Raw genomic sequence first — 19,059 nt, 5'->3', positions numbered from 1 at the left:
GTATCTCTCCCACTCCAAATTTTCTCTCTCGCTCTAGGTGCATTCGCATTTGACCGTGAAATACAGGGTGATGAATTTTATTCAGAAAGTTCGTTAATCTGAAAATTAAATGTGGTTCATCATTCGGAAGGTTTGTAATTCCAGATATGAAATAAGGTTCCCTATTCCAAAAGTTTGATAATCTGAAAATAAAATCAGGTTCGTTATTCCAAAGGTTCATTAATCCAAAAATGAAATAAGGTTCGTCAATCTGACAATGAAGAAACAAAAGGTTTGTAAATCTGAAAGTTTTAAAAGGATGTGTACTCACAAACCTTCAGAATTACATACCTTATTTTATTTCTTTTTATAGATTAATGAACCTATGGAATAATAAACCTCTTTTCATTTTTGGATTAATGAACTTTCAGAATAATAAACCTTATTTCATTTTTGGACTAACAAACCTTTGGAATAGCGAACCTTATTTCATATTCTGATATAGGAACCTTTGGAATAACAAACCTTTGGCAGAACAAACTTAATTTCATTTTTGGATTAACAAACCTTCAGAATAACAAACCTTTGGAATAACAAACTGTAATTAATGTGAACACAAACACACTGCAAAATACACCTCAAAATACTGCAACATATTTAGGGCAGTAATCAAAACTTTGTGCAAAGTACGCATGTGAGCTTTGAGTATGAATTGTGTCATGAAATACCACCAATTGTAAGCAGAGTATTTCTCGCATGATCTGACACACTTTGTGGCATTTCTCAGGAGAGATATGCACATGTGCAGTGCTTACTAGAAATACAACAGTATTTTGTGAATGAGAACAGTACCCGGTGAATTACTGTGGTATCTGTTAGCATTGTGTTTCGCCAGTGAGTACCATGGATGCCAACAAATTGTTAATCCCACCAATGTGAATGCACCCTCTTTCTCTCTCCTCTCTATTTCGAATTTCATGTTCATATTTCAGATTTTCTCGCATTTCCGTGCTCATGTGTCCGTCTGTCTGTCTGTCTGTCTCTCTGTCTGTCTGTCTGTCTGTTTTTGTGTCTGTATTTGCGTCTGTGTATCTGTTTGTGTAATTCTTGATGTTTCTCTTTTTTACCTATCTTTGTTTTGGTACCTGTGTTGATACTTATTTATGTTGCATTAACTATGAAGTGATTAATCCAATGAAATATCAAAATGGTCAGAGTGCAATGGAAAACATCATAATTTATAAGCTGTTATTGAATTTTTAGGGGGCTTTGTCTTTGGTGGAAATAAAATCAAACTTTTGTCCTTAAAAAACAAACAAACAAACCTGTTTTCCCCCTCTCTCTTTCTATTTCTTGCTGTACCACTGTCTCTGTCTGTCTGTCTGTCGTATATATCTCTGTAATCAGTTGCTATATCATCTGTTGTCTACCCATACCTGACTCTTGTTTCAATATCTACATACACTGCAAAAAATGCGGTGTTAAAAGTGTAACACCAACCGGGTGTCAAACTGTGGGTGTTAAATTTGGTGTTAAATTGACACAATTTGACACCCTTCGGTGTTAATTTAACACCAACATTCTCTCATTCATTGGGTGTTAGATTCTCGGTGTTAAAATGACACCCAAGTGGTGTTATAGTTTTGTCATGAAAAGGGGATTTTCACTAGTAACACCGTATCGGTGTTAGTTATCCACCAGAGAAGATCACGTGTTCGCAGTCCGATGATCTCATTGGTTACACATACCAATGCCTGAAATTTGTTGCTGTGGCGCGGAGTCGTCAACGTCTGTCATCGCGATAGTCAGGTTTTCGATGTCGTCTGGGGCTAAAAATGACATTGAATCTATGATGGTGACTTTGCTAAGTCTGTCAGCAGGGATAAGTATCTTTTAAGGTAATTATTTCCTGTACCAGTTATTTTCTATCATAAACGATGTGCATGATTTTCACGGATTTCATCGCATATTATAGACAACTTTGTCTTTGCACGCACATAATACTATAGTATACTATGTAGCGCAGCATAGCCTATAGTGTTTGCCATACATAATAGGCCATAACACCAACGCGCTGCAGCGGTGCATTGAGTCCGAATTTCGCTGAGGGTTCCTTTGTCCAATAATTGCATTTTAAAAATATCATCAAATTTTAGATATAAAAGGTTCCGTGGCATTTTGTATTGTTATTGATGTAGTTTTCTTACCTCTGAGGCTCTGGTGCGGATCTTTGTTAGCGCGCAAATCATTTGTAACCAATGAACCCGACCCGTTATTGGCGTTACGGTAAACTGACGTGCACGAAGACGAAGTTCGAACAATGTTTGTGTGTACATGTTCGTAGGTTTGTACATGTTCGTAGGTATACTGGTAGGCCCCTAGGCCTACTATGTTTTTTGTAGGGCCTACTGTAACTGTTCTAGGTCCAAACTGTTAGGTTGAAATTAGTACTAGGTACTAGACATCTAGTAGCAAATATCGCTCTAAAAAGAGCGTAAATACCCGATTAAAGGGGCTGGGTGGGGGGTTCTCCCGACCCGATTTTTGTTTACCACTAATAAACAGGTTACGTGATGTTTTCAGTAGCTACACGTAGGAACGTAGGGGCCTATAGGACGCTAGTGTTTGCGCGTGGATCTTACGTTAGAATCTACTAACTAGTTTCTAATATGAGTACCGGGTATTACTAGTACTTGGATTGAGTTTGCTAACCGCTTACAAAGTTACATTATACATATAAGAATATGCTCTTATAAAGTTGATGACGTACATGCATGTAAAACCGGTATTTCCACCGAGTCCATGTTAAGACAGTGCACTAGATCTAAGGTGCGAGTTCAAGGGTAGCGAGAAACAGAATCACAGCCCCTATTAATAACTGGCAGTTGTTCTCTGTCTGAGAACTGATCCTAAATTTCACAAATGAGTCAAAATGGAATACCGTACATGTATCATCGCTTTTTTCATGATTCAGGTGAGGGAATATACGTCTGCTTTGATGGTACAAGATTGTAGTATTGGTTGAAATAATCTCTTGAAAAAAGAAATCCCGTGTGGAATATGCCTCTTCCCCATACTTATGTTATTGCCACACTTAATGATATTGGCAATAGTACATTTGAGAATCTTGAAAATGACAGAATTGCAAAAAGACCTTTTATTATCTATCTAAAAAACCTTGAAAATGAGAGTAGATCAATTGCAAAATGGCATTTGATTTTTCCATTTCTCCTCAAATAATATTTGCATAAATGTACACTGCATAAAGATGATGAATACCTGGAAGCACAATATTATTGCCCCCCCCCCCTTGCTGGCTAATTAAAACGAACTTGAAATTATGAGCATATCTCAAGTAGGTATATTATATAATAGAATCACTGACTGAATTAATCTGAAGCCACCCGAACAAAACCCTTTGTTTTCTGCAGTTCTGATCAAATCTTTCATGCACACAAGATAAATCTGCTTCATGCACTTGTATACAGTAAATACACTAGTGCAGTTATGTGGATGTTCAGTACTTTGAATCCTAGCCAGTGCATCACACCTTGCGCACCAGTTTGACAGTTTGCGGACTTGTAGCCACTTGATAATTATGTATGTTCATGGTCCTTACACTTGCAGGTTGAACAGTACTTCTCACTCCTTCTCCCAGGCAACGATGCCAAGCTTTTTTTGAGCAGTGGCCAGGTTTTGGTGGAAGGTCTTGTCAAGCTAGCAAGAGGAAAGCCTTCAGAAACCACAGTCAAGCTGTTGAGTTTGCTGGGAGAACACATGCAGAAAACTGATGTGGATTCATGAGACTTGGAGCAATCAAATAGTGTACCACCAGACCTGGTAGCAGTCAGGGTATGCACAATACTATAGGTTTTGAAAGCCCCTTTTTTATGTTCTAGATGTCTATCCGTCCAATATCGTTTCTTGTGTATCATGCCGCAAGTTGAAAACAATCATCTGTGAATGAAACTTGGTAAGGCTATGTAAATCCAGGGGGCGTTCCACAAAACTTGTCATTGGTGACAACTGTTATAAGGAGCTGAAATCTTTGCATCTGACAATACATTTTATCAAACGTTTCCCTGGAGTCGATGAGGGTCATGAGGTCAATAATCAAGGGTCAGGAGCCCTTCATTATGAAAAAAAAAATGCAAGGAAATATCTTGTGACTTTGATTTTTCAAAGGCAGATGAATGGATTTCACCAAACTCACTTGTAATATAAAAGTTCACAGTCACAAATCAATATGTAATGTAATTTTGTTATTTTGGAGATGCTGATGAAATAAAGAAGAGTTTTTTTTTCTTGTTTTTTTTTTATAGAAGCCACACAACAACCCATGGGTTCATCCTACATGAAGGATCATATGTTTTACTTAATGCTCCCTGATTATGCAGTGCAATTCACTGATAATTTCTGTTGATACGTGGATACTTTGTTAAAGGGGAAGGCTAGTAACTGATCAGTGGGAATCAGTGGAAATGCTGGGAGATGATTGTTCCAATCCTTATGGGATTCATTCAAGAGTTCATTGTATATCTATTGTTGTGTGAAAATGATTTGCTTCAGAATGGTCTCATATTCAAGTAATGTGCAGTTTAATGCTTCCAGGTTAGCGTCCCTGGTCAGTGACGGAGCATTAATCTGCACATTACTTGAATATGAGACCGTTCTGAAGCAAATCATTTTCACACAACAATAGATATACAATGAACTCTTGAATGAATCCCATAAGGATTGGAACAATCATCTCCCAGCATTTCCACTGATTCCCACTGATCAGTTACTAGCCTTCCCCTTTAATGAGTCGTAGAATATATTGTATATAACATGCATTTCTTACAACACAGCATAGAATGTAAGTAACCTGCAAATCCTTCTTGTACTCTATCTGCTTCCACCTGTGAACCAGGGCGCAAGGATTGTGCAAGATTTCTGTGGCTTTGGCTATAGACTACTTTATCCAATTTCAAAAGGTAAGTCTACATGACTATAAGGTTTGTTCAAATATGATGCGACAAACCCCCTGACATTTTTAGTGTTCAGATATGGTGCGCCGAACCACGCCACTTTCATTATGTTAATGAATGCACATGACTAAAAAAAAAAATAAGATAAAGATAAACTCATGACATCGTATCTTCACTTACTTTTGAGCTTGATTGCACCATAACTTCTTTCCACTGTGTGGCAAAATATATTCCTCTTGCCTCAGTGTTTTTGTTTTGTTTTGTTGCGTTTTAATCTGTTTATTTGTTTGTTTTTTTACCATCTCATATCGCATTGATTTATGCACTAAAATGTTGCCGGAGTTTGTCTCATCATATCTGAACAAGCCTTTATGAGTCATTTTGGACAGGCAATTAGAAATCACAGTACTTTGGTATTCTGAAAATGAAATTGACTTTTACGAGTTTAATTGATTTTGCATTTTCTACTTTCTATGATCTGTTTTTGTATTAGAAAAGAAATTAGAGGTCAAGGGAAATTTTCTGGGTTTTTTTGTGTTGTTGGACTATGTAATTTATTTAGATCACTTGCTTTTCAATGTTTCACAGGTTAACTTTTTCTTTTGGATGTTGTGAATATTTTTGCGCACTTGCCTTTGTCAGGGTTATGTCCTGATGTCGACGAGAACTTTACTCGTGAATGCTTCAAAGTCGATCCTTGACCTTTAAAGCTTGTCTTCCCCATATGTAGGCTAAAATTTTGAAGTTGCTTTTTGATCAGTCACGAATAAGAGAAAAGTGATACATTTCAAAGCTTCTTTAAGAAAAAATAGGTATAAGTGAGTTTTAATTGTGAAATTATAGTGATCTTTAAGTAAAATGGAATAAGATCCATTTATTATCCTCTGCCAAGAAGTGGTGCCTGAATTGTTATGGTTTTGAGTAGTCCATCCCTCCGTGTGTGTGATAGCTTGAAATCTGTTTAAATAATCATAAATGTGAATAAAATGTGGTAAGCCTATGTATGACTGAGTCTATCAAATTGCATTTTGGAATCGAAATAAAGGTCACAGTCAAATTTGTCTAGTTTTTATTTGTAATAGATTCTTACAATGTCTGTTTGTTTTTAATTGTTTCCTTACATTTTCAGCCTGATGCTAGTTTTGATCACCACTTGAAGAGGGAAAGCAGAAGAAGATGCAGCTCTACTTGCTTGACAGAGGACGTCAGAAGGATAACATACATGTGTACCAATATTACTTCATTGTTGACCACTTGGTACTACCCTACCCTGGTGATATCATTCAGAGTGCCTTCGACACATTGTTCAAAGCACATTAAATATGTGTTTTGTCTACGGTATGCAAAACCTCTCATCAACCTTTGGACATTTGGAATTACCCCGAGTTCGTGAACTGAGATCTAAACTTTCAAATAGATAATGAAGTGATGCATTCTTTAGGAGTTCCCACTGAAACTGTTTTTTTTTTCACTGTTTGTCATACGAACATGGACTGAGTGATGGACAAAAAACAGGGGGCCTGTGTACGGACATAATTTGATTCGTTCAATGGTTTTAGAAGACACTTAAAGAATCATCACTGTGACAATGAAACTGTGAAGATACTCCAAGTCCAGTTCTATGGAGGAACCGAGATAGAGACTGATGATATGCAGTTGATGAAGCAGTACTCTTCATTAGTCGATGACAGTTTTTGATGAGGAGGTGATTACCTTTAGTCCAGAGACATTGACCAACGACCTTGTAATTTTTACATGTGCTAGACACCTTTTTTGTCAGTATGGAGTAATGCATTACCATGGTAACATCAAATTTTCATAAAGATTACAAATACAGAATGTGGATCAAGCTACTCAGTTTTAAATCAATTCTGTTGAAATTCGATTGTCCAGAAATCTGTTGCCATGGCAATTGCAGTTTTTAAACAAATCATACAAAATTGTGTGGATCACGCTGCTCCCTTAGTTTCTTTTTTTTTTAGCATTTAAATTTGAATTTGATACATATGGTCACTATGATAATATGTTATCGTGCAAGACACTTTTTGTGGGGGTCATAAATCCGTTTCCATGGCAACAGCATCTTCATACAAATCATCCACAAGTACGATGTGGATTCAGCTAACTTCCTTAGATTTTGAGCATTTGACTTTAAATTTGGCACATGTGACCACTGTATTATGTACCTGTACAAATTTTATTTTTCGTCATTGTCAAATAGTATGTTGTCAAGTTAATGGTATTTTGTAATGAGAATCGTATAAACTACAAGTGGATTGAGCTTACTCTCTCAATTTTTAGCAATAACCTTGAGATATGACACCTATATATTGTGACAAGATAAATTCTAGATGTGCAAAACACTTTTCTCGTCAATGTTAAACAATGCGTTGCCATGCTAACTTATTTTTTTTTAATACAAAGCAATCGAAGATATTGTGATTGACTCATAACTCCCTCATGTTTTAGGCATTTAACTTGAAATTTGGCACGTGACCACTGTAGTGCGCTAATGTGCAAATGTCATCTTTTGTATCGGTCAAAGAAAGTGTTATCATGGCAATAACATTTTCATATTAAAATCTTACACAACAGTTGATTATGCAATCTCCCTCAGTTTCTGAGCATCTGGCCTGAAATATTCCACAGAGTGCTAATGTAATGGCAACCATCTTTTAAAATGAAAACCAAACAAAAAATACTGTGAATTGGGTGAGCTCCCTCAGTTTTCTAGCATTTGACTTGAGGTTTCGCTCATGTAACCAGTGTAATCTTCAAATGAGTCGCACACTGATCTCACTGTTGAGTAATCTTGCTATGGTAACAACTTTTGTTACTTTTTTTTTCAACAAAAGGCATACAAGAATATCATGAATTGAGCTAACTCTCTAAGTTTTAGGTGGGGGTATCAATTACATCCAGTTCGAGTTGAAAATATTGGCCCAAGAAGGCCTCATGTGTGTCATGTGAATATTTAAATGATCCGAATTTCACATGCTTGTATCGTCACTTGCAATAGCATTGATCAAAAGAAAGAGTATAATTTTTTATGTTAACATTTTACAACCAGACTGGATGATCTATGTTGAATATTTGAATTATACAGCTGAGTAGGCAATTCAATTTGAACATTTGAATGATAGAGCCAAGAAGATATAATACTAGTATCAATTTCACTTGAAAATTCAACTTGATAGTGCCAAGAAGTCCAAAGGTATTCAGAGTGAGTATTTAAATTTGATATTTTAGCCTACAATAGCCATAATGTATTTCATTTGCATAGATAATCAAAGAACCAACTGAAAGGGTCAAAGGTATTCCATTTTGATACTTATATTGTAGAGATGAGGCTTCCATTACATGTAATTAGAATTACATTGTATTGTGTTTTGTTGTGACAGACAGAATTTATTAAATATTTTGATCAACCTAGTAGCACGTGACTGTCTTTCACCTACTTACATTACTGTGTTATTTTGTGCGATTGAATGTGGAGAGTGTGAAATGATGTCGAGGTATCGACACTTCAAATTGTTAATGAGTTGGCATCACTTAGAATTTATTTCTCACTCTGAAGCGTTGAATCAACACTTCTATGGTGTCAAATAAACACCAAATAATGCAAACTTATAACACTTTGAAGTGTTAGAATAACACCATGACAGGTGTTGGGTATAGATTCTAACAACAAATAGTGTTGAAGTTACACCGTCATTGGTGTTAAAGGGTGTCAAAAGAACACCAAAGTGGTGTCAACTTATCAATAATCTAAGCAACACCAAAGCTGGTGTTGGTATATTTTAACACCACGGGTGTTGAACTTACACCATAACTGGTGTTGGGATGTCAAATGAACACCATTATGGTGTCAACTTCTTAACACTCTCTTAAGTGTTGAAAAAACACCGAGGCTGGTGTTGGTATATTTTTACACTCTTTAACACCCATGGGTGTTGGATATTTTAACACCAGAGACGGTGTTACTTCAACACCAGATGGTGTGGTCCTTTATTGAAGTTGGGCCGGTGTTAGATTCAACACCAGTGGTGTTAAATCTAACACCACTGTTTTTGCAGTGTATCTGTTTTGTTTTTCCTTCTTTTCTAAGTGTTACTCATCAGCAAGAATAGATTCATACAAATGTCCCTCACTTTGGAGGTCTCTTTGTTGATGATTTGCTAATTTATCAATTCAATCTGTTCTGCTGAGAATTCTGTCTACAAATTGTGTAGATGATATAATTAATAGAAATAGGAAAAAAGTGCTATTGAAGGGACACCAATGATGTAAATAATTCCATTTGTATCAAAGCTGATGGCATGTAATTAATATATATGTAATACAATTTTTTTATCATTCCAGTACCATTGAGGGAAATATAAGATAATGTCAAGATTCTACTAAAGAGCATACATATCTGTATCTACAGCAGCCATTATTTAAAAGAAAAAGCAAGTTGGAATTCCACTTGTGCAAAAAATGTGATATATTACCGAGCGCTCATTTCAGTTCTTCATGACCTTTCGATAAGACTGTCATCGATGGATTTAGCTCTTTGCAATGTACATTTCCACCCACTATCTCTTTTGTGTATTCAGAGTTGATAAGTGCGGAGATAAACAGCATTTTCGGAAACCGGTAATTGCTACCGGAGTTCAAGTATTTGCTGAGGTTGTGGCGGTCTTTGAAAACTACCTATATGATGAGTTCAATGATTCGGAAGAGAAAATATGTGCAGTTATCTATTACTGTGGATGAGTGCAGTAAGACCAGGAGCATAAAAAGCAACTTAGCAGTCTTTTTTTCCTATAAACTTTAAGAATGCTTGTGATGGATCTGTGTCATTCCATGCTTCCTTTTATTTTGGGTAACAGAAATTATGATGAAAGTGTGCTTTTGAATTTATTTGATATTGATTCATCGTATGATTGTCATTGTTAATCTTAATCATGATTGCTATGAATACCATTGTAATATCCACGCTTATAAATGGCATAATGGAAGACAATGTAAAAAGGTTGACTTTGTTTTTAATCCTGATATTCATCTCATTCATTTTTTTTCTTTGATCTGCAGTTTTACTTTCACTTCTGTCGTGTCTTATATTCTACCCCACCCTCAGCATACCAAGTATAAAGTATCTTCTATCTGAACAAACTTAAGGCATGTTTAAAAGAAATTTGTCTTCTATTATTCATCACAAAAGAACAATAAGAATCCATGTAATTGCTCTATTCATTGTTTGTTTGTTTTTTGCCTTTCAGATGTTATTACGAAGGCCTCACCACACAGGAAGTATAGCAAGGGAATCCTACATTAGCGATATAGGGGGAGTCATCGATCCCATCTTCACCCCACCACTTGTACCTCCTCCACCGTACTCACCGCCAGAGTACACCGAAATCTCCAACGATCCCATCATCGTTGAGGGACCAGACTACCTCGATGACCTTTCAACTCCGACCCCAGTCATGCCTATTGCACCGCACGAGATGCCCCCTCCCTACTCTTCCATCAATATACCCCCAGGACGAACAATAGAATGTTCCGTTGCTCAGGAATTCCAAGTTGCTCCAGAGGAGGTGAGTTGATTTTGCAAACGATCTCAAATGTGTTCCTCACCTTTTTTTTCTTTTTTCCTCCCTCCCCCCCCCCTGGTTCTTTCTTTCTTTTCCCATTTTTTCTATTTTTTTTCTTCATTCCTGTCCCTTCTGTCATCATAACCCTGTTGTATTACTTGAGGGGGGGGGGGGGGGGAGGGGGACAAGAATTTAGATGTTTTTCTTGGTCTGTATTTCGGTACATTGTTCCCTTCTCTGCTTACTTCACAGATAATTTCATCTAATGTGCTGCCTCTCTTGGACGATTGTCGCATTCAGCATGCCTTGTTTGTAATAGTACATCATCTCTATTTTAGATAAATATTTTTCCTCCTTTTAATCATTCTTATGATTTTGTTCTTGACCTTACTCTCTGGCATATATTCCCCTTGGTTGTTTGGTTGTTTGTTCTATGCCAAGACTTTAGATGTATTGTCTTTCAGCATGATTTTATTAAAGACTGTCCTTAAGTCGTACAACAAATAAGGCATAATTATCTTGCTTCGTTCATCTTTTGCTGTCAGGAGTAAAGGTCGAAGGTAGCTCTTGACTTTTGTGTTAATGGACTTTTAATGGCCTAATCACGATGATTTGTAGATAAGATCTGTGCTGAAGCAAACAAGAATCTGGGACATGTCCTGTAAAGAGATGTACTTGATCCTTTTTGAGAGCAGGTGTATCTCAATAGTTTATATTTAAGAAAAACAATTAATTGTGTATCAAGGTTTTTACTGATGGCAGATTAATTATAAAAGTCATTTAAGGTGTTGTAGCAATAGTGGATGAACTTTGCTTTAGTTGTGTGTTACCCTCAGCTGGTATACCACCTGTCCACTTATTCCTATAAAGTGTCAGCCTGTTTCGGATAATTGCATGTATAACTTTAGTCATCTTACAATTTTTTAAAGGAAATAACGCTAAAAAATTCCACCAAGATCTTGTAAAGGACTCAAGTGCTTACAGTGTATACCATGAAATGATGTCTTTTTGGTTAACATGGATCAGCATATGAGAAATGATCAGCAAAATATTTGATTAATTAGTTGCTTTTATATCCACATGTCCATCTACATACTGTATCAGGCAAAAACTGAAGTATATAGAATCATAGGAAACATTAGAACAATACAGAAATTCATAATGAGCAGTGTAATCATACAGTTTAACACCAGCAGCTGGAATGATTATGATGATAAATGGTTATGACACAAATAAAATCACAGTGACGGACATGAATTCAATGCTCTTTTCATTGGCATGCAGGATTTAGATTTCATACCGTCATTTAAGCATTTGTAACTTTTCATCAGTCCAACTCTTCTCAAATTCTCACTGATCTGCTTTTCTGAATTCTTGATCCATAACCTTCAGTTTCATAAATCTTAGCATAAAATACAGAAAAGCAAACAAAGAAACCATCAAAGACCTCAATGACTACAATGAAAATACAGTCATTCCAAATAATGTTGTATATTATGAGAAAAAGGAACTTACACTAAAAAGTCAGTCTGGTGGATGTTTGCTTGTCTTTATGTAGATAGATACAGTACTTGTGAGTGTGTGAAGGTATGCATTCAACATGTTTATGGTATGATCATGGTACCATATTTTATCTAAGGTGTATATAAATATGTTGTCTTACAGAATCAGACCTAAAGTATACAGTGTGCACACACAATGTAAATATACACTTTAAACACCTATGACACACACTCATACACCCAGTGCCAAGACTTTCAGGTTCATCACAGCACGCACAAATATTCCATTCATTTCATTCATTCATGATTAGAGCGGCTGTTTGGCTGTAGTCTCCGTTTCAGACACTATGGTTGTTAAAACGGCTGTGTATGTTTCATCTGAAGTTGATGCAAAGGACTCTGTATGTTGGAATGCATGGCATGAACCAGTATATTGCTCTGTATTGTTTTGCCCCTGAAACAGTGAATCTGTTTTTACTGTCGGAAGGATTTCCCGACCAGGAAGATTTTCATCTTCTTTGCAGTTTGCTAGAATTATCTTCTAAATATTTTGTATAATATAGGCCTATATAGTATATATAAATTACATACATCCACATTCCCCTCTTAATGAGCTTAAATGCATATTTACAACAAGGGGGGGGGGGGGGAGGGAATCTAATATTAAGTTTATATCTATAAGTAATCCCAAGATGTACAGTGTACATAAATTCTCTCATGTAACTATTAGAATTCAATTGTCCCAGACCAATCGATCATAGATGAGGAATTTTCTTGATAATCGTAGAGAAACAATATCTTGATTTGATACTCAAATGATATGCATGTTTGTATGGTATGTGCAGTGTACATTTCATCACACATGGGTCCATAAATTGAAAAATTCCACATTCACATTTACCAAGTACCGTAGCAAGCATGTTGTATGACCTGTAGGTGTTTGCTTCTTCATTTTGTTTTTTTTTATTTTTTTGCATTTAGTAATTCTAACCAGTAATTTGCCCATAGGTTTATAGGTGGTATATTATATATATCTTCTCTGATTCTATGTGTTTGTTACTTTCTAACAGTCCACCTCAACATTTTCCTTTACACTGACATAATTTCATTCCAATTTTCACTTTATGGGTCAATGTCTATTAACCTGTTGAGGACGAGCTGATTTTGCTATACCACATGCCTCCCGTAGACACCTGCCCAAGTATACTCGGGACTATTCTTCTAGTTAATAAATTATGATTCTACTAATTTCACTCAAAAAGCTTCAGCAGGGTTAGATTCCCCTTAACTGCACAAATTCATTTAAATTGAGGAAAGAATAAATTGGTAGTAGATATAGATTTTCCTTTCCAAAATGTAACTTTAAGGTAGACATTTCGTGAAAATTAAGAGGATTATTTTCAATCAAATAATATGTAGGATGCAATGTACACAAATGAACACCCTAGATCATTCTCCTATTTGATCACGTACATTTTCCCCTGGAATGATATCTAGTGGTCTACGTGTAATTTGGATCCCGCAGACAATCTTGTCATGCTCACAGCTCACAGCTGAGACTGTGCCACCCAAAGTTCGGGCAAACATTTTTTGTCTGGTTCAGTGCTATTTCTCCTATTTATACATGTATGTTTGCGTGTGTATGTATGTGTCTGTGTGTCTGGGTTATGTATGTATGTATGTGTATAGTCTCTCTCTTCTTTTTCCTCCATCTCCCCTTTCCTTCTCTCTTTTCTTCTCCCTCCCTTTCTCCTTCTTTCCCTCTCCATCCAATCTTTGTCTGGGGCATCTGCTGCAATGCCATACCTTGACAGCGGGGAATGATATAATTCTGCACTGAGATGTCAAAATGTCAAAATTGAGAGCTTTTTTATTTTTGCCTTTTTTTAAAATTTTACCACCAATTCCTTTCTCCCCCTGAATTCCTGCTCTCCTGACTCTACCAGTTGTATATGTGTACTCACAATCAGATGGAAGAAGATTCTGATTTCTTTGTTCGGCATTCTCCATGATATATTCTTGAGAGATGAAAATTTGGGCTGACAGGAGGAAGGAGCTTCAAGCTTTCCTCTCAACGATGAGGATGAAGATCTTGCCTTGCTAGAGACTCTTCACATGTAGCATGGTGAATGCCTCGCTGGTGATTCAAGGGTTGCCATAGTATTACCTCACAACTTAGCTCTGCTTTGAGCATCTGTGGAGAGAAAGAGATAAAGGGAAGAGAGAGGGAGATATATTGGGAGAGAGAGATGTATATATATATATATATATATATATATATATATATATATATATATACATATATATATATATATATATATTATATATATATATATATATATATATATATATATTGGGAGAGAGAGATGTATATATTGGGAGATATATATATATATATATTGGGAGAGAGAGACTGATTCGGCAACTGTTGAATCATGTAGACCACATTATGGAAGTTCATTTTGTAGTATGAATTTTGTAAGCGCTGCTCTAGCATAGCAGTGATTTATGCTGCTACTATCCTTCTGCCCCTCCCCCCCCCCCCCCCAACACACAGACATACACTTGAAATAGTCTTCTACCAGACTACTGATTAACTTCTCCTGCTCATGAATAGCTGAATTTATGGGTGACTGCTGACAAATGTGCAGGCATTGTTTTTTCTTGTGGGCCTCCTCTTCCTCCTCCTCCCCTCCACATGACTGGGAAGAGCTGAGCGCCAAGAGATGTCGCGTGAAGAGTTGTGTTTTAGAGAACCAAGAGGCGTCGCATGCCGAGTTCTGTTTTATCTATTCCTCGTGCTTGTGATTGTGGATTGACCTTGCTTCGTGCCCTCCACAAGAGAATGGGAAGCCATCTCGCCGTGAATGTTGTCGGATGAGGAGAGAACAGTCAATGGGAGAGGCTGGAGGATGCGATTGACAGAACATCAGTTATCCTCCGCTCGCTGCCCCTGGTATTGATAAATTCTGCAGGCATCCTCTTCATCATCGGCTTCAGACGTTGACTTTTATCCACAATTGGAGGATGCCTTCCAAACATGGAACACCATATTTTCATCTCTCTCTCAGATTCCTTTCTCTCTCTCTCTCATCCATTCTCCTTCTTCTAAGTCACATGTAATGGAGATCGAAAGAAACAGCTAGCTCAGGTCCATCGTATTGTTTTATGAAGATCTGAGAAGAGCCCGGCTGCAACATTTTTAATCAGCGTGCAGCAAGGAATCTGTGCTGGTTGAGAAACTATTATAGGAATGAGAATGAGGTGTATGCCCTTAGGTTCTGACCTGAAGTGAAGCCTCTTTAGGGGGTTAAAGTGTGTATGTTGAAACTATCCGTCCACATCAGACCAGTGTGGAATATGCATCTTCATCTATGCTAATGAGGTGAAAGATGTGAATATCAAGATGCAGGAGGCTGAGTTAAATGAAATGCATCTTGGAAGCGTTTCTGCTTTGGAAAACTCATGGAGGATGAAATTGTGATAGAGAGTATCACTCAGGTGTCAGCTTGAGACGGGAGGAAAATGAGATTGCTGGGAGGCGTCACCATCATCTCTCGTTTCACGTGTTCCGGTGCCGAACAAAATGGTGCGTTTTCTGCTGCTGGGGATGCAGAACGGAGGTGTCGGATGGCAGTCGAGTAACTCTCCTCGCCTCACCGGCTGCAAATGAAACCACGGTCCCTTCTCTTTTATCTCATCTCGTTGCATGTCGACCGTTTGCCAGTGACGCAAAGTGTGACATCAGCCGCGGATTCTTCCTGTGTTAGCCAATCAGAGGCAAGGCACTGACAAATTTGAAACCGAGCCGCTAAATCAACAGACGCTTTCAGCAGGAGCAGTTCCGAGTTGATTCTCTCTCTTTAATGTGCAGCAAAACCTCTCACCCACCCCCCTCTCTCACTGGACCGAAAATCCACTTAACTCTCCGCGCACCCTCAGCACCACCCCTAATTTGCTTGAATGATGCTGATGACACTCCTCAGGTAAGTAGACACTGCGTCTTCTACTTTTGTTGGCCGAGTAAACCCCAGCAAGATTTCTCCACCCCCAACCCCACCCCTACAAGATTCTTTTATTTACCGAACATGTCCCTAGCACAGTCGAAGCTGCTTCATCTGTTTGTAGGTGTACTTCAAAGTGGTTCAGGGATGACAATGGATGCAGACTTGTCCGTTCCCCATGCCATCCGCAATCCTGGCTCCTCCCCCCCCCCCCCCCCCCCCCAGCCCCACCCTACACCAAGAGTGCATGGTTTAAACATTTATTGAATAGCCTCCTCGGCTGTAACCCTATCGTCACCGCCATTTGTATTGACCATGCTATCAATAGACGGATGGTGTGAATTGCTCCTTTAATCAATTTACCAAGCAAGTACTCGACCGCTAGGTGTCAGGGGTATGTACATAGCTCTGAGTTTCTTCCATTTGTGTATGGTATCCATGTCTGTTTGTCTGTCTGTCTGTTTGTCGGTCTGTCTCTCTTCTGCTCTGTTCTCTATCCTTTCTTGTTCTTCTTCCTTGGATTTTGCAATCGTTTTTGTCAGCATTTTCAGAGGTTCATGACTGTTTTTAGCTCAGAGAGCCATGTAAGAATTTTGGGGTTCCTGGCTTGTTTTGGAGATATTTTTCAGATGGCCGGACAAAACATCAGGATGTAAAGCTGATGCCACAGACTTGGGATTGTTATGACACATGCTGAGTTTGAAGTTTCAAAAGTCGACAATAGGTGGATTCACACTGCCACCAACAGTCCCGCTTGTTTGGGTCATGATTCGAACCGAAAACCAGTTTTTCTCTTTATGTGTGTGGACATGATAATCATGACTATCAGTGATATTCAAATCGTGCTCTGTGTGCCACTAAAAGTGCAATGTTTCTAAAATAGTTGCATTTTTTTTTTGCTGAATAGTTGCGATTATGTGCAATGCAAAGTGTATATGAACACTGTGTGAACCTGTACCAGTTTTTTATATCTCACAATGCTACATGGGAGTTGGCTGCTTCCTGTGTATTGCTGCTTTGTGTGTCTGTGTGAACATGCTTTTTCTTCATGAATCGCTGCAATTTCTCTTTCTCCTTGGCACATGTGGAACCAGAAAGCAAAAAAAAAAAAAAAGCACAATATGAATCGCAATTTGAATGCCGCTGTTTTTGTGAGTGTGAATGGGCCTTGTGTTTGATAATGAATCGTTTCTGTCAGGAACTGGGTGTGTTAAGTAGTAAACTCAGTAGAGAATTACATCATCTCAAAAGCAACAGGTTAATGTTTAGTTCATGTCAGTTAAGATGGGTTAAGGATGTGATGGAGTGAGTTTAGAGTTGAGTGTGTGAACAGGGGGGGGGGGGTAAGAGTGAGAGTTGATAGAGGCTTTATAGAGGTAGACAAAGAATGAAGATTTGCAGTGTCATACATTTGTAAACTTTTTTTGTCACCACACATTATTTCAAATTTAGCCAAAATGGTGTCTTTCTCTTGAAGCACCATCAAATCAATAATATGCCAACTCTCCTAGAAAACTAAAGCTAGGAAACTCACTTATTACATTATGGTGAAATTCCTCCCCGTAGTTCTGCAGATATACATTGGTTTCTGCTTCAATAGAGTAAAATAAATGAATGCTTGCAGGATGTGATGCAGTAAGGTGAGGAGTGGCACAAGAGATAGGTGTAGAAATATAACCAAGACAAAGCAGGGCATGAATTCATGACTTAACTCATTGCCTACAATCACCTAAAGTTGTCATAGATTGAATACATAGAAGATATAGCTCTTGTAAGTAGTAAGATAATGCAATCATGTTTGGCATGCCAAGCTCCTCCCACCTTAGCCACGCCCCCTTTCTCAAATTATGGTATTCATGGTAGGTGACCTATCAGTATCTCCTAGGTCTGGAGGATAGGTCGATGTCAATTTCAGGTGCATTTCATGTCACTTAATGACACCTGTGTCTGAAATACCAACTCCAGCTGGTTGTCATGACAACAAGGGGAAACCAACACCCCTTCAATGTGTGGAGTGGAATACAATTATTTAGAATATACTTCCTGTTTGTCAACAAAGGAGAAATGAGCGCATGCCTCATTCAGTTGAATGTCAGTTGTTTTATTGATTTTAATAGGGTTACTTAATTTTGTCCCATAGCAAGAGAGTAACCAAAACAGATCCAAAGACAAAGAAAATTGACAACACAAAGGCCATTATTTATTGTATAGTGGAATGCCTTTGTGCACAACTAATGTATCTACTTCCCAAAGAAGAAGAAAAAAAAACATGACAGCAGTCAGTGTATGTCTTTTGTAAGTCATGCATGAGGTGTTGAATATACCGAGACTATTACAAGCAACACAGGCCTTCCAATATAATTCCAGTAATGTTTCTATGGGGACAAGACAAATCTTACACCTTCATCACAATCGACCCATCCATTCAATCTTGTTTTGCACCTCAGAAAGAAACAGAAACATATCTATCTGATTATCCAGAGAAACAGACTGAATGTATTGATGTGTTTTTCAAGGAGAAAATTTAATTGTCCAGATATTTTCTGATTATGAATATGAATATTGGATATCACTGTTTCTGATCGTCATATGTCAGTGATTGCTGATAGTATACAAATGATGCACAGGATAGAGCACAGGATAGAGTTTTATAAAATGGGTCGAAAACTAACAGCATTTTTCACGTACCTTTGTGGGTCAAGATGTCCGAAGATGTTCGTCCCAAACATTTACGCACGTCGCACTCGGACATCCCGCACATATAAGTACTGTACATACAAGAGTACTAGTATACGTACGCCACATGTTATGCACAAGAAAGGCCGGCCGGCAGCCCGAACTAGAAGTTGTTAACAGGATTGACAGCGCGTATAGTAGCGCGCGACGCACTTGTAACAACGGATTGAGTGCGCACTGCTAGTGTAAACATTGTGACGTCAGGCCATACATGTTAGTGAGAAATTAATGCACGCACACGTGAGTCATTTCAGCGCTTCCAATTGGCTACATTCTTGAACCCATTTTA

General features: G+C 37.8%; 1 protein-coding gene across 1 annotated transcript in view; it reads left to right on the top strand.

The window, feature by feature from the left end:
- The window catches only part of LOC139722808 (uncharacterized), a 106,504-nt gene that overhangs the window by 12,314 nt on the left and 75,131 nt on the right, over positions 1 to 19,059 (top strand). The window contains exon 2 of the mRNA XM_071634098.1: positions 10,214 to 10,531. Within this exon, the coding sequence (XP_071490199.1) occupies positions 10,214 to 10,531 (318 nt within the window). The remainder of the gene's footprint in view (positions 1 to 10,213; positions 10,532 to 19,059) is intronic.

Source organism: Diadema antillarum, unplaced genomic scaffold, assembly GCF_040938485.1.
Source record: "Diadema antillarum isolate AM-2024a unplaced genomic scaffold, OU_Dant_1.0 scf00000172, whole genome shotgun sequence".
Classification (NCBI taxonomy): domain Eukaryota; kingdom Metazoa; phylum Echinodermata; class Echinoidea; order Diadematoida; family Diadematidae; genus Diadema; species Diadema antillarum.
The sequence above is the reverse complement of the archived record's forward strand: the minus strand, read 5'-3'. Positions and strand labels throughout refer to the sequence as shown.